Source organism: Emydura macquarii, unplaced genomic scaffold (genome assembly GCF_026122565.2).
Source record: "Emydura macquarii macquarii isolate MOO-44397 ecotype Brisbane River unplaced genomic scaffold, CSIRO-AGI_Emac_v2 contig_306, whole genome shotgun sequence".
Lineage (NCBI taxonomy): Eukaryota > Metazoa > Chordata > Testudines > Chelidae > Emydura > Emydura macquarii.
This window is the reverse complement of record NW_027130443.1, coordinates 6174804-6187184: the sequence shown is the minus strand read 5'-3', so window position 1 is coordinate 6187184 and position 12381 is coordinate 6174804. Positions and strand designations below refer to the sequence as shown.

Genomic DNA, 12381 nt, shown 5'->3' with positions numbered 1-12381 from the left:
TTAAAAAAAAGAGGTCCCTTAGTATGGATAACATAGTATTTTCTATCCACAAACACAAGAAACTATGTTTCACAGCTGTGTTTTAAAGTGCTCTGTGGAGCAGAAAGGTTCTACAGCCTTTAAATGTTGTTGTAAAACCTAATCCCCATGCTAACCCCTTCAGCTGCTGAACTCTCCTTATGGGTAACCCAGGTGCAATACTGTTTGCTAGGTCCACATGGGCAGTCAAATTGTATTCACACTCAACATTCTAGCCTGGGGGAGGAGTGGCGTGAACAGCATACTGACACAATTTGACTCTACCCAAACAGTGTAAGAACCCAGTTGAGCAACATCGGACTTAAAGCAAACCCATATGGCCAGTGTAGTGGGGCACTAAAATAGCCATTAAGTACAGTTCTGTGACAAGTCTGTTTGAAAACAATTTTAAATATGGCTCTAGCTATTGTGGACAAACAAAAAACCAGTTGTATTAGGGACTGTTTCTGCCCACCAAGTTTTTCCCAATGCTGCCAAAACCACAGTGAGTATGAATTATTGTTGTGTCACAACTACGCATGGCTGTAATGGTGCCTGAAAGCGCTCAAACCTCTTACAATCAGCCTTCTTTACAGTAGTATTTCAGCCACATCCTCCCTCTGCTGCAGCTCCACCAGCAGCAGGAATGCTCCCAACCATTCTGAGTGCCAGTGGCGCTGCACAGATGTACCAACAGTAGGATATTTTAAGAAAAAAGTAAACAATCTAAGTTTAATTCAGGCCAGAACCTAACAGGAGACAGTTGATGGTGAGGTAGGGTTTTTGTTTGTTTGTTTGTTAAGTTCCTAGCCTTATGCTTCCACAGACTGAATTTAAAAATCTTCATGGTAAAAAACACCATACAATTTGATCCTCTTGTACAATTTCAGTTAGAACAACCTCCAGGACTGGAGCAGTTTGTTGCAGACTAAGATTAAGTTGGGGGCATGGGGAGGAGAAGTTACTGCATCACCTGTGCCCTAAATGCACCTAAAAACATTTTTATAGAAAATGAATTTAGAGCTGTAATGCAATTCTATCTAGTGTGCAGGTTTAGTGCTGCTACATTATAATTAGATTGCTGTCTTCCTTTGTATTTTGATTCCTTCCCTCCTTGCCCACTGTCTAATTTGAGACATGACACCAACATGAAAGAAAATATTCTGTACAGTTCTGCATTGAACACTTACCGAATTGTCTCAATGATTTCATGAGCAGCATCATGGTGTTTGTCCTGAAATTAATGGGAAGAAAAAGAAGAGAAGCGGTTTCAAACAGACATCTGGAGAACATCATTCATGTCAATCCCCAAAGATTAAAAGGTTGAATCCTGTAAAGTAGATTAGAAGAAATACACAGAGGCAGGAGTCCTTAATTGCCACCCAACCCAGTTAATATATTCAAAATAAGCATTTCTTGTGAGAAAACAAAGCTTCTTATGCTTAGTGTTTCCTTAAGTTTCCACAAATCAGTACAAGGTTCTAAAAAAACTGCCCTTCCAATTAGTCACCTTCATTTCTTGAAATAAGAAATTTTGTAGCCTATATTCTCAGGGATTATTGAAGTGAGGTGGATGTTTGAATGCAAATTACATAACAGTTGATTTAATCTACTGAGCATCCGGCACATGCTCACATCTCAATATGTGGAATAGGATTCTAGATCAGCAAATGGCTTTTTAAAATAAACTATCAATTAAACAATAGGAATGAATATTAGTGATAAAAACTGGCAACACCAAACACCAGCTACACGAAGGTCTTTCTTCCAATTCTAAAGCCACTGAAATTGTCTATTACATTACATATACTCACACAGGATCCTGTAGCACAGAGGTTCTACTGGCAAGTGAGTTCTGCAGGTTTCATCCCAAATGAATGTCAATAAAACCCTTCTGCATGTACCACATGTTACAGAAAAGTCTGTTTTAGGAAAATTATGGGGGCTTCTAAATATTTTATTGTATCCGTCCTGCAAAGCCAGAAGCCATGGCTACCAAGAGTCCAACTGTAAAGAGCTCAGAAGGAGACATAGAAATCTCTAAAATTAACCTAAAGTGTCGTGACTTTTAATTTAAAAAAGGACTTTCCAAGGCAAGAAGCAAGTGCTAAGCCTCCGAATTGAATTTCCCATCCTGGGCCTCATGCAGGGTAATTTTTGAAGGCCTTGTGGGTGGGAAATTTCACATTTTAGGAAAAGAGGAAACATTTGAATGCAGATGATTTAAAAGATAAATGGGGGGATGTTTGAAATTTTAAAATGTCCAAGCACAGACTTCAGGCAAAATGATCAAAGATGCATGACAATGTATTTATGACATAGTGATCACATATACATATAGAAAGTGTGCATGTGTGTGTTTTATTTAGTCCCATGTGTAGCCTGTCTGCACGCTCGCACGCTCACACACACCCCCTATAGGCTCATAGACTTTTACTGACTTCTGAATTCTCTCACAGTGGTATAGAGGTTTTACAAAATCTAAATCTATTTCTCAGAGTCAAATTTGGGGATATATAGGTTTCCTACTACAGGGCTCGACAAATTTTCTTTGAAACTAGGAGACAGCCCAAAAATTAAGGAGCCAGACAATGTGGGCCCAGCGGCAGGGTGCCCTGACCGGAGCACAGCAACCACTCTGAGAATTTATTCTTTTCACACAGTCCTCCAGGACTCCCAAAAGACTTCCAAGATCTCCCACAAGCCACTGCACCAGAAAGCTATGCTGCAAACTGCATTTTAAGTCCCAAGAAAGCACTACTGCAACATGGTACACTTAACGTAAGATAAGTGACCAAAACAGGTTGAGTAAGGGGGACATGCTGCACCATTAGTACTTAGCTGGTGCTATCCTGTTGGTTCAATTACCAACAACCCAATTCTCTAGTTTAAATGCAGCTCAGATTAAGAAGTGGTTTCATTCAGTTCCTGCTAAATCTATTTGGTATGACCAACCAGCATGGATAGTCAAGCCATGTTAGAAGTGTTTAAAAAGCTGCTACTCTTTTTAAAAAAATAAATAAATAAATAAATAAATAAAACATTCTCACACAAAGGTAAGCCAATCTACCGAAGAAACTAAATTACCTGGAACCACATTTAAAGAAAATGTAAACTCAGGAATTTAATAAAGGTCAAATTATAGCAGAATTGTCTAGCTGCATTAGGACTAAAGATGTGTCATCTTTGTCAACCATCCTCCCCATTTCCTGGGTCAGAGATAATCCTTAAAATTTAGTCCAGATTTGAAGAGGGCATATAAAGACCTCTGCCCTCGGTTACGTCAGAGCAATTTGAAAATGAACAAAAGTTGGTTTTGCACTTTTTTTTGTTTCTTTGTAAGGTACAAAAAAGGAATGAGAATCTCATTCCCCCACACACATTTCCCTTAACTTTTCAGCTCAGGCCGTGCCTATATTAGGAGTTCTTTACTTATATAAGTACAACTACACCAATAAACTATACCAGCAAAGCACTCATCGTGTGGACACAGTTGATACTAGTCAAGCTGTGCTTCTAACTGGTATAGCTTATTCTGCAACCTCTAAACAAAAAATATAATTTTGGTTAAAATGTAGTTTTGCTAGTATAACTGTGTCAACGCTCGGGGCGTCTGCCCAACAGCAGCTCTGTCAGTTAGGGAACCACATCTCCTCTTCACAGCCCTGATGGGCATAGCTGTGCCGCAGAAGTCTGTAGCGTAGACATAGCCTTAGAATTACCACGTCTGTCAAATCTAGTCTTCCTTGTAGATTTTTTTCTTGTAAGTGTTTATGAGGTTGTCACACAATAGTCATACCTTTTTAACCATACCAGTATAATTCAATCATTAAAAAGAAAAACAAGAAAACCACACATCTAGTGTGAACCTAGTTACACCAGTATAAATTTACATCTACCAGTAGAGCATATTCCCATATGGGAAGAATAACCTATACCAATAGAAGCACATTTATATCAGTATAACTGGGTCCATGCTTGGGTTGTACTTTATTGGTAAAAAAAAAATCCACACCCCTGATTCACAGTTTTACTGGTACAAAAATTGCAAGTAGACCAGGACTGTAGGGCATTTGTGTTATCATCTATAACTCAAATAAATGCCCTATTAAAAAGTTAGAAAATCTGTTAATAAAGTCAATTCCCCTGTCCCTTCAGGTTAAAGATTAGAAATCTCATAACACACAAATCACACAACACAAAGCTTTTTCTACATAGGAAAGTTATACTGGAACAACTTATGGCACTGGTTCTCAACCAGGGATACATGTACCCCTGGAGGTATGCAGAGGTCTTCCAGGGGGTATGTCCACTCCTCTAGAGTAACGTTTCTCAACCTGGGGGTTGCAAACCACAGTGGGGGAAGTGTTGCAGGACAGGCTTAGAGCAACTGTCTGGGGCCCCACACCACAGGGAGTGCTGTGAAGCTAAGTTACATGCTTCAGCCCCTAGCAGCGGGGCTTGGGCTTCAGACTCCTAAATGGGATACAGCAGTCTGGAAAGCAGGGGTACAGTAGTCTGGAAACCACTGACTTAAGGTGTGAATTAATACCAATATAACTCCACCAGTTTAACTCCTGCATGCATCCTCTTATTCAAGCATAAGAGGGCCTTGTTTCAGCTTCGTTTGTCACTTGGATTTAAACTATAAAAAGCCACTCTACCATCAGAATAAGTGTCCCCATGGGAGGTTATACTAGTATAACTATATCATTTTAACTTGTAAAACTTCCCTGTGTAGAGAAACCTGAACATTGCATGCCAGTCCTCCAGCCAAACCAGACTTGACATTCTTTCTATTTCTAAAAAGCAAAAAAATACAAGCAGAAAAAACACACAAAACCCCAAAAACTTCTAATAAAACAAAGATGGGCACAAACTCAATTTCATTTCCTTTGCAGATCATCTTTTAAAAAATTGTAAAGCTGCATTGGCATTTTGTCTTTTATAAGACTTCATAGGAGTAGATACATACACACCACTAAACAGTGCCAGGCGTCTTTTTTGTGTTCCTCCAATTGTTTATAATGCTGATGAGGGTGGCTGAGTTATACAAGCAGCAGGTTTCAAATATATTCTCCAGAATCACAGATTCAGCTCCCAAACAGGATCAACTCAACTTTTCATCCTTCCAAGGAAGATAAACCAAGTATCACATAGTATGCTACGTAAAGGCCTTCTGGAGGATTCTCAAGAAACAGAGGTCCTGTCTGCTCTGTATATAATTAAAGATCCTATAGCACTTTTTGTAAGAGGAAAGGGTTCTGCTCATCCAGTCCAAGTTTCCCCTTCTCCCATTCTTGTGGGAACACGCTATCTGCTGTTTGTTGGCCTGGCTGCATTTCTGTGATGAATCTGTATTTATGAAGTTTGTAAAACACCTGGAATCCTTTCAGCCACATGAATGCACATTATTTCACTAAATCATCATCTCTTTAATGTGGTCTAAACTACAAGTATAAAAAAATAAAGGTGTAGTCCACAATTGACAGCAAGTACCGTTAACGCCCAGTACTACTTTCATAACTAGTGTTTAACATGTACATCAATACACAGCTAGAAAACAACTTTCATTTTCTTTGAAATTTTCCAAGCAAATTTGAGTTTTTAGCCAAAATCCAAAGTTTTCCAGCCAAATTATTTTGATGGGGGGAGGGGGGAAGAAATTTCCAAGGAAAACAGATATCTTTGCCAAAAAAATGTATTGACGATACAATTTTGCATCAAAAAACAGTTTTACTGAAAAATTTTCAACCAACCCTACTAATGGCCTCAAACATACCCTCCCAAGAAAAAGGAGATTCAGATTTAAAGATGAAGCAATGTCTATCACCACTATTATTTATTTGTATTATTTTAATGCCCAGGAGCCCTAGCTGCAGCCAAGAAACCTACTATGCTAGGCACTGTACAAACATAGAACAAAAAGAGACAGCCCTTTCACCTAGTGGGGGTAGCTATCGCTAGGACCATAAAGCAGTAAGCCATTGCAGCCCATAAGCTCCAAGACCATCTTAACCACAACAAGACAAAGCAAGAATGGCATTTAGACAAGTTGAAAACAAACCAACTTGGAGGTTTAAGTCCAAGTCAAAGTTAAATTAAACAACGAACTATTGATGTAACATTGTTCTGCCATTTTAAAGACTATCAGAGGCTACAATTGCATTGCTTCAGATTTCAAAATTATCCCATCAAGAATCAACTGATCTCTGCATACACGTTTAAGGCATACAATTTAAAACATCAAGTTCATCTGTCAGTGACTGATAGTCCATGATTAAATATTCCTCTATAGTTTCAGTGTTTTTTACACCAGAAAACAGCAAGTCAACATTGGAGAAGTTTAAATAAAACAGGTTTCCTCCTCTTCAACTAGGAAAAAAAAGTACTTCCGTATAAAAAAAGAGGGTTTTTTTTAATTATGACAGTAACATGTACACACTATGCATAACATGAGAGCCCAATTATGCCCCAGGTATGTGTATATAGTACCTGTTGGCCATAACGCATGAGCATCTGAAGGTAGAATTAGTCCCTATTAATTTACCTAAAATCTTTTTTTTTTTTTTTTTAAATAAAGGTATCATTTTCATGAAGAAAAAGAATATCAGTGAAAAAAGTTAATATTCCGTAAGCATGGTTGTTCCTTCCCATGTGCTTCAGAAGTCAATCTGTCTCAATTAAGATTTCACACTGAAACTAAAGAGGACAATATCCAGCAAAGTACTTTGAAAAAGAAAACCATTCTGGTCACTGATTCAGCAGAACTGAGTACTCAAATTTGTTCCAACTTAAGATGGTATTTTGTTACAACTTAGTACTTGTATAGGGCCTCAAAGCACTCCACAAATATTATTGGTTTGGATATTCAAAGCAGTAGGCCAATACTGGGTACTCTTGAAAATACCAGCCTATATATCTACACTTGAAAGGGTTTGGCAGTATTAGATATACCAGTACAAGTATACTGGCAATGTGGAGATGCAATTTATACCAACAGATTCTTTTCAGTGATAGCTTAACCCAGTTCCCCAAACAGAGTATCTGATGAAAGTCCTTTTGTTTGCATAACCGCAGTTAAGTCTACACTAGAGCACTTCAGTGCTGCAGTTGCAGTGCTGTAGCTGCGCCACGGTAGCGTTTATAGTGTAGACATACCCTGTGTCTCAACATCCTTGTGATGCAGATATAGAATGTTCCCTTTTTAAAAAGATGCGGAAACACACTCAGGGCATGTCTATGATGCAGCAGTCCCACTGTAGCACCATAACATAGATGCTTCCCACATTGACAGTAGTTAACGCACCTCTCTGAAGAAAACTTTCATTGACATAGCTGCATCTACACTGAGGATTAGGTTGACCTAGCTACGGTGCTCAAGATGTGAGTTTTTCACAGCCCTGAGCAACATAGGTATATCAATCTACTTTTCAAGTGTAAATCAGACCTCAGGAAAAAAAAGTAAGTTGCCCAAGTTGGCACGAAGATCTTGTCTCTATTCAAATTGCACCAGTAGAATTAAATGTCTGATTTTAAACTGATTTAGTTAAACTAATGCGAAACTAGTTCAATGTGTAAACTCTAGTCAATTTAAACCTGGTTTATTTTGGTTTAGTTTGACTCCTTATTGAGTTAAGATGAAATTAATAGAATCCTGGTTTAAATCAAATCAAATATCCTTACCGTTTTGCACCAGTTTTTAAACTCAATGAAAATTAAACTGGTGCAACTCTGAATATGAACAAGATCTGAGCAAGCATCAGAGCTGGGACTAGAACACAGGTCCCAATCCATGCCCCTTTCCTTATTGTTATTAGAATTGCTTGTTGTAATTAAGGTATACTTTTATTTCTTAAATTGCCTGAACACTTTGAGCATTTTCTTTTAAGAAGTTCTCTGTGGCAGTCATTCAAGGAAAAAACAAACATTTAAGGGTAATCATCTATATTTCTTTTTATCTAGTCTAGATTAGGAGTAGCAGATATTAAGGATTAATCATGTTTCTTACTGTTGTGTCTAGGAATAAACTAAGAATGGGACCCCAATGAACTAAGCACTTTTCAAACATAGTAGCAGACATTATTACTGGACAGTAGATAGATGGCCTTTTACTGGACTATTTATACCTAAATTTGTGTTTTTAATACAGTCGTAATTTCCAATTAAAATAACTGAATTATTTTATAGGAATAAAATAGTATTTTATAGTCTATAGTATCAAACTGGAATGTCAAACTTTGACAGTTTATTACAAAACCTTTGCTGCAATCTACCCAGCTATTACAAAGGCCAGCATTGCAATACTGAATGGAAAGTACTACATAACCTTCTCTACAATTTACCCCCTCCCCTATTTACATTGTTTGCTTTAATGCTCTTTAAAGTAACCTTCCCATATTAAATCTTAAAGGTGATACTTAGAAATAATTCTGTGGTCCAGCAAGGTAGTGTTGCATCGCAGACACCCAGGTATGTTTACAAAGGCGGAAAAATGTTTTAATAATGAGAAGACTCAATGTAAAGTGTATCTCAAAAAGCTATTGCTTAAATTTGTAAACTTGTCATTTAAGGCACTTTTTCCACAAACAAGCAGTGCATATTTAATTAAAATGTTTTACTGGCAGTGCCTGAAGTGAGAAACCACATCCTAGCATTTTTCCAGATTCACATCCTTTTACGTTTAGTTCATTCTCTTAATTATCCTACAGTCTATATTTTTAGTAAGTCTCATGAGGGCTACATTTTCTAAGATTAAAATGGCACAAATACCCATTTACCTGTTTCCCCCATCTGTAAAAATGAGGATACTACTAGTGAGATTAGTCAGTCTGTACAGTGCTTCATAATCCCAGAGAACCCTTACATGTGGTTTAATGTGAATTTTGAAGCATAAGCAGGAGAGATTTTTCCAAAGGCGGTGGGGTTTGGCATACTGAAAGTCTGAGGATGGGCACATACCCACACACACACACGAGTTGGACTCTGGAGATGGTCTTACAGACACCACCACTTCGCTCTTCTGTAGCCATTTTAATCAAGAGATCTCAAAACACTTTACAAAGGAAGTCAGCATCACTATTCCCATTTTACACATGGGGAAACGGAGGCAAAGAGGGGGGCAGTGACTTGCTCAAGATCACTCAGCAAGCCAATGGAAGATCCAAGAAACCTTCATTCCTTTACAGTATTCTACTGACTAGACACACTTTCTCCCCAAAGATAGGTGTCCAAAGCCTAGTTTCAGAATTGTGCAAGAGCTGCCCAAGCCAATGGGGCATTTGCAAGCTAGTTGTGGTCAAACATTTGTAAACCAGGAGGAAGAGGTCTCCCATGAGTCCTTCACTGATGACTGGATCAGCCAGTACAACTCAAAAGGAAACAGCAGCTGAAGCAAACTGATTTAAAAAGGCTTGTTCATTTTTACATTGCCTCTGCCTGGGTCATCTCATGGCAGAAGCTGACCTTACTTTGGGAACCACTCCTCTCCTGGCCACCAAATCACAGCAGTTCAGGCTCTCCCAACAGCTTAGCCAGTCTCAGGAAGTGCTGCAGCTCCTCATGCTTTGATAAAGGATATTTTGATTGCAAAAAGCCAATCTGCATATTAACACAAACATGGCCCAGCTGGCCACAATGGACACCATCAAGGGATGCATACATCCTTGTAGTCACCTGCAGGCAAGGTTGCTTAGCAGTTGCATCACAAAAATGGGACCAAAAAAATAACCAGCCTGTTTTGCCCAATGAAATAAAGTGACCAATGATTGTCTTTAATATCCCCCAAGTTTCTTCCATTTCTGTTCAAGTGGAAAGGTATTCTGTAGATCCAAAAGAGGTGGCCATATTGTGCTACTCTGAGCTGTGCCTGCCCCAGAGGGACAGAGAAGAGGAAAGTGTGCCACATTCCTGTTTGGCATGCAGATGCTCTTTGTCAATATCCAGTGCTCTAGGTGCAGCCAAAAATCTTTGTACACCCTGATCTAGAGCATATACCGTTTTTGCCTCGGCAGATATGCAGCTAAGTCTTTGAAGACAGGAATCATACTGGGTACAAACATCTGCAGACAATGGTGAAAGGCTGAAACCCAATGTAAGAGGCATTCCCCTTTTCCCACATCATAGCTGGAAAAAGACTGCTCGCGGAGGAGACTGAATGAATTGAGAAGTCTCAAGATCTCCACTCCAGCCAGCACCTATCTCGAGTCACTTTTTCAGAGGTTTCAGGCCCTTTGGCATATACACTACCAATTTTTGATGAGCTCAGGACGCTCTGAATATTGAGGAAGAGAAAGCAAAAGTCATATTTGTGCAATATTTCATACTGCAGGACTAGACATATTAACACCATCAGCCTTCAGCTGACAGTAAATTGGTGTAATTTATCTTCCATTGTCGGAATACCATACGTCCCTTACAGATTGGAGCAAGAAACTTCCTCTGAATCACCAAGTTTCCTTACACCAAGGAGGAGGTATAATGCAAAGAGACATCCCTAGACTTCCTCCTGCAGACAGTGGGTGCCCATTCTCTTTAACTTCATTAAATCAGAGAGCTAGAGCTCAAAGATAATTTATCCAAACCTTATTTCTCACATGGCAAGGTCATAAACTACAATAATGGCTCCAACCAGAGCTTCAAGAAATTTATAGCGCTACATACAGCTGGCCAGAAGACACCATGTAAAACCTGCAATGCATTAATGCCTTCTTAAAGACCAAAAAATGGTTTGCTAAAAAAACGGGAATATGGGGCTACATTATACTAAGACAGTTAAAATGCATTAAATTCTTTTACTTCTAAATACTTTGACATCTCTTCATAAGCAATTGTTGTAGTTGCCACAGGGACATGTTGCAAAATGCCAGGGGAGGTGGCTCGTGTGACAGCAAATTGGAAGGGAAGTATCCTTGAGACAACCTCTCTGTTAAGATGTGATCCACCCAACAAGAGACTAAAGGCACAGCTACACTAGAAAGTTTACAGTGGCGCACCTGAAGCGGTACAACTTATGTGGTTAGACAAACCTATAGTTTGGATATGGACACTCTTATTCCTGTATAAAAAGGACTTTTTGATTTAAATTAAAGTCAGTGGGGAAATGGGTTAAATTAAACTGAATAAACCAATCTTATATGGTAATAAGAGTGTCCACACAGACAGTGGCAAAAAAAAGTTCTCATTGCCAAAACCTCTCTCTCTATGTAGGACCTAAGCAAAGGCAATGTTCTGCATATGTTACTCCTGATACAAATGCACACTTAGTCCCAAAACCGTACTATTGGCTTGAACATAAATAAGTCAAAGTCATATTAATTTCAAGTTCCATTAGGAACAGGAATGGGGGAAAGGAGTAATCAAAAGGGATAAAATTAGAAGATAAGAACATTTTCTTTCAAACTTCTGAAACAATATTGAGAGATCAGGGGCAATAGTCATAAAAGAACTTGGTGTGTTTAAAGTTAAGGAGTTTCAGAATTGTGCACTGGGTTAACAGAATTTGCCTACCAAACACATTTCAATGAATTCAGGGTCTTTTGGTGACAAAGAATTCCCTGTAGAATAAACCCTTTACTGACTTTGAAAGCAACCATTAAACATTTCCAGAGAAGTGGGATGGAATACAAAAGCCACAGGGGTCCTTTGGATTTGCACATACCACTATCTAGAAGAATGTTAATGGCAATTTTTATTTTTGACTTTTTTTTTTTTTTTTTTTTTTTTTTTTTTTTTTAAAGAGAAACTGCATTTCATTTAAATTATAGTTGGGTTCAAAGTATACATATTCCCTTCAATGGAAGCAGGAAATTCTGTTCACTACTCAAGTTTTATTTATGTACATACATACTCAGACACCATTTTTATACCTATTTAGTCTGTTGTTGATTTGGTACCTTACACAGCTTGATTTAAAATTTTAAGAAGTTTTTTCATTTAATCCAAGATGAAAATACCCTAACTATCTGAGTCTACCTCTTACTTATTACAGAAATGGAAACATCAGAAACGCCTGAATACAAGACCTATATTCCTTAAAAAATCTCAAGGTCCTAGAGAAGAAAGATGGTTGGAGATCAAAAAAAAAAAAAAATGAACAATGAGTTTTGTTGCACTGAAAGGCAGTTCAACAGATTACATCCACCATAGACTTTGTATTCCATGCAGCATTTGTAATAAGATAGTCAAAAGCTTCCAAAGAACAAATTGATTTTAAAGGCCAGTAAATATTGTAATTATAGCTCTAATATCTGAAGGTATTCCTGATTTAAAGGCAAAAGGTAAATCAAAGGCTAAGCACTTCAACCAGTCTACTACATCTAATAAAGGCTCACTGAAAACAGAGCAAAATCCTGGCTCCACTGA

At 38.3% G+C, this 12381-nt stretch overlaps 1 protein-coding gene across 1 annotated transcript in view; it reads right to left on the bottom strand.

The window, feature by feature from the left end:
• Positions 1-12381, bottom strand: part of DOT1L (DOT1 like histone lysine methyltransferase) — an 86713-nt gene that overhangs the window by 64697 nt on the left and 9635 nt on the right. The window contains 1 exon segment of the mRNA XM_067557769.1: positions 1209-1252. Within this exon segment, the coding sequence (XP_067413870.1) occupies positions 1209-1252 (44 nt within the window).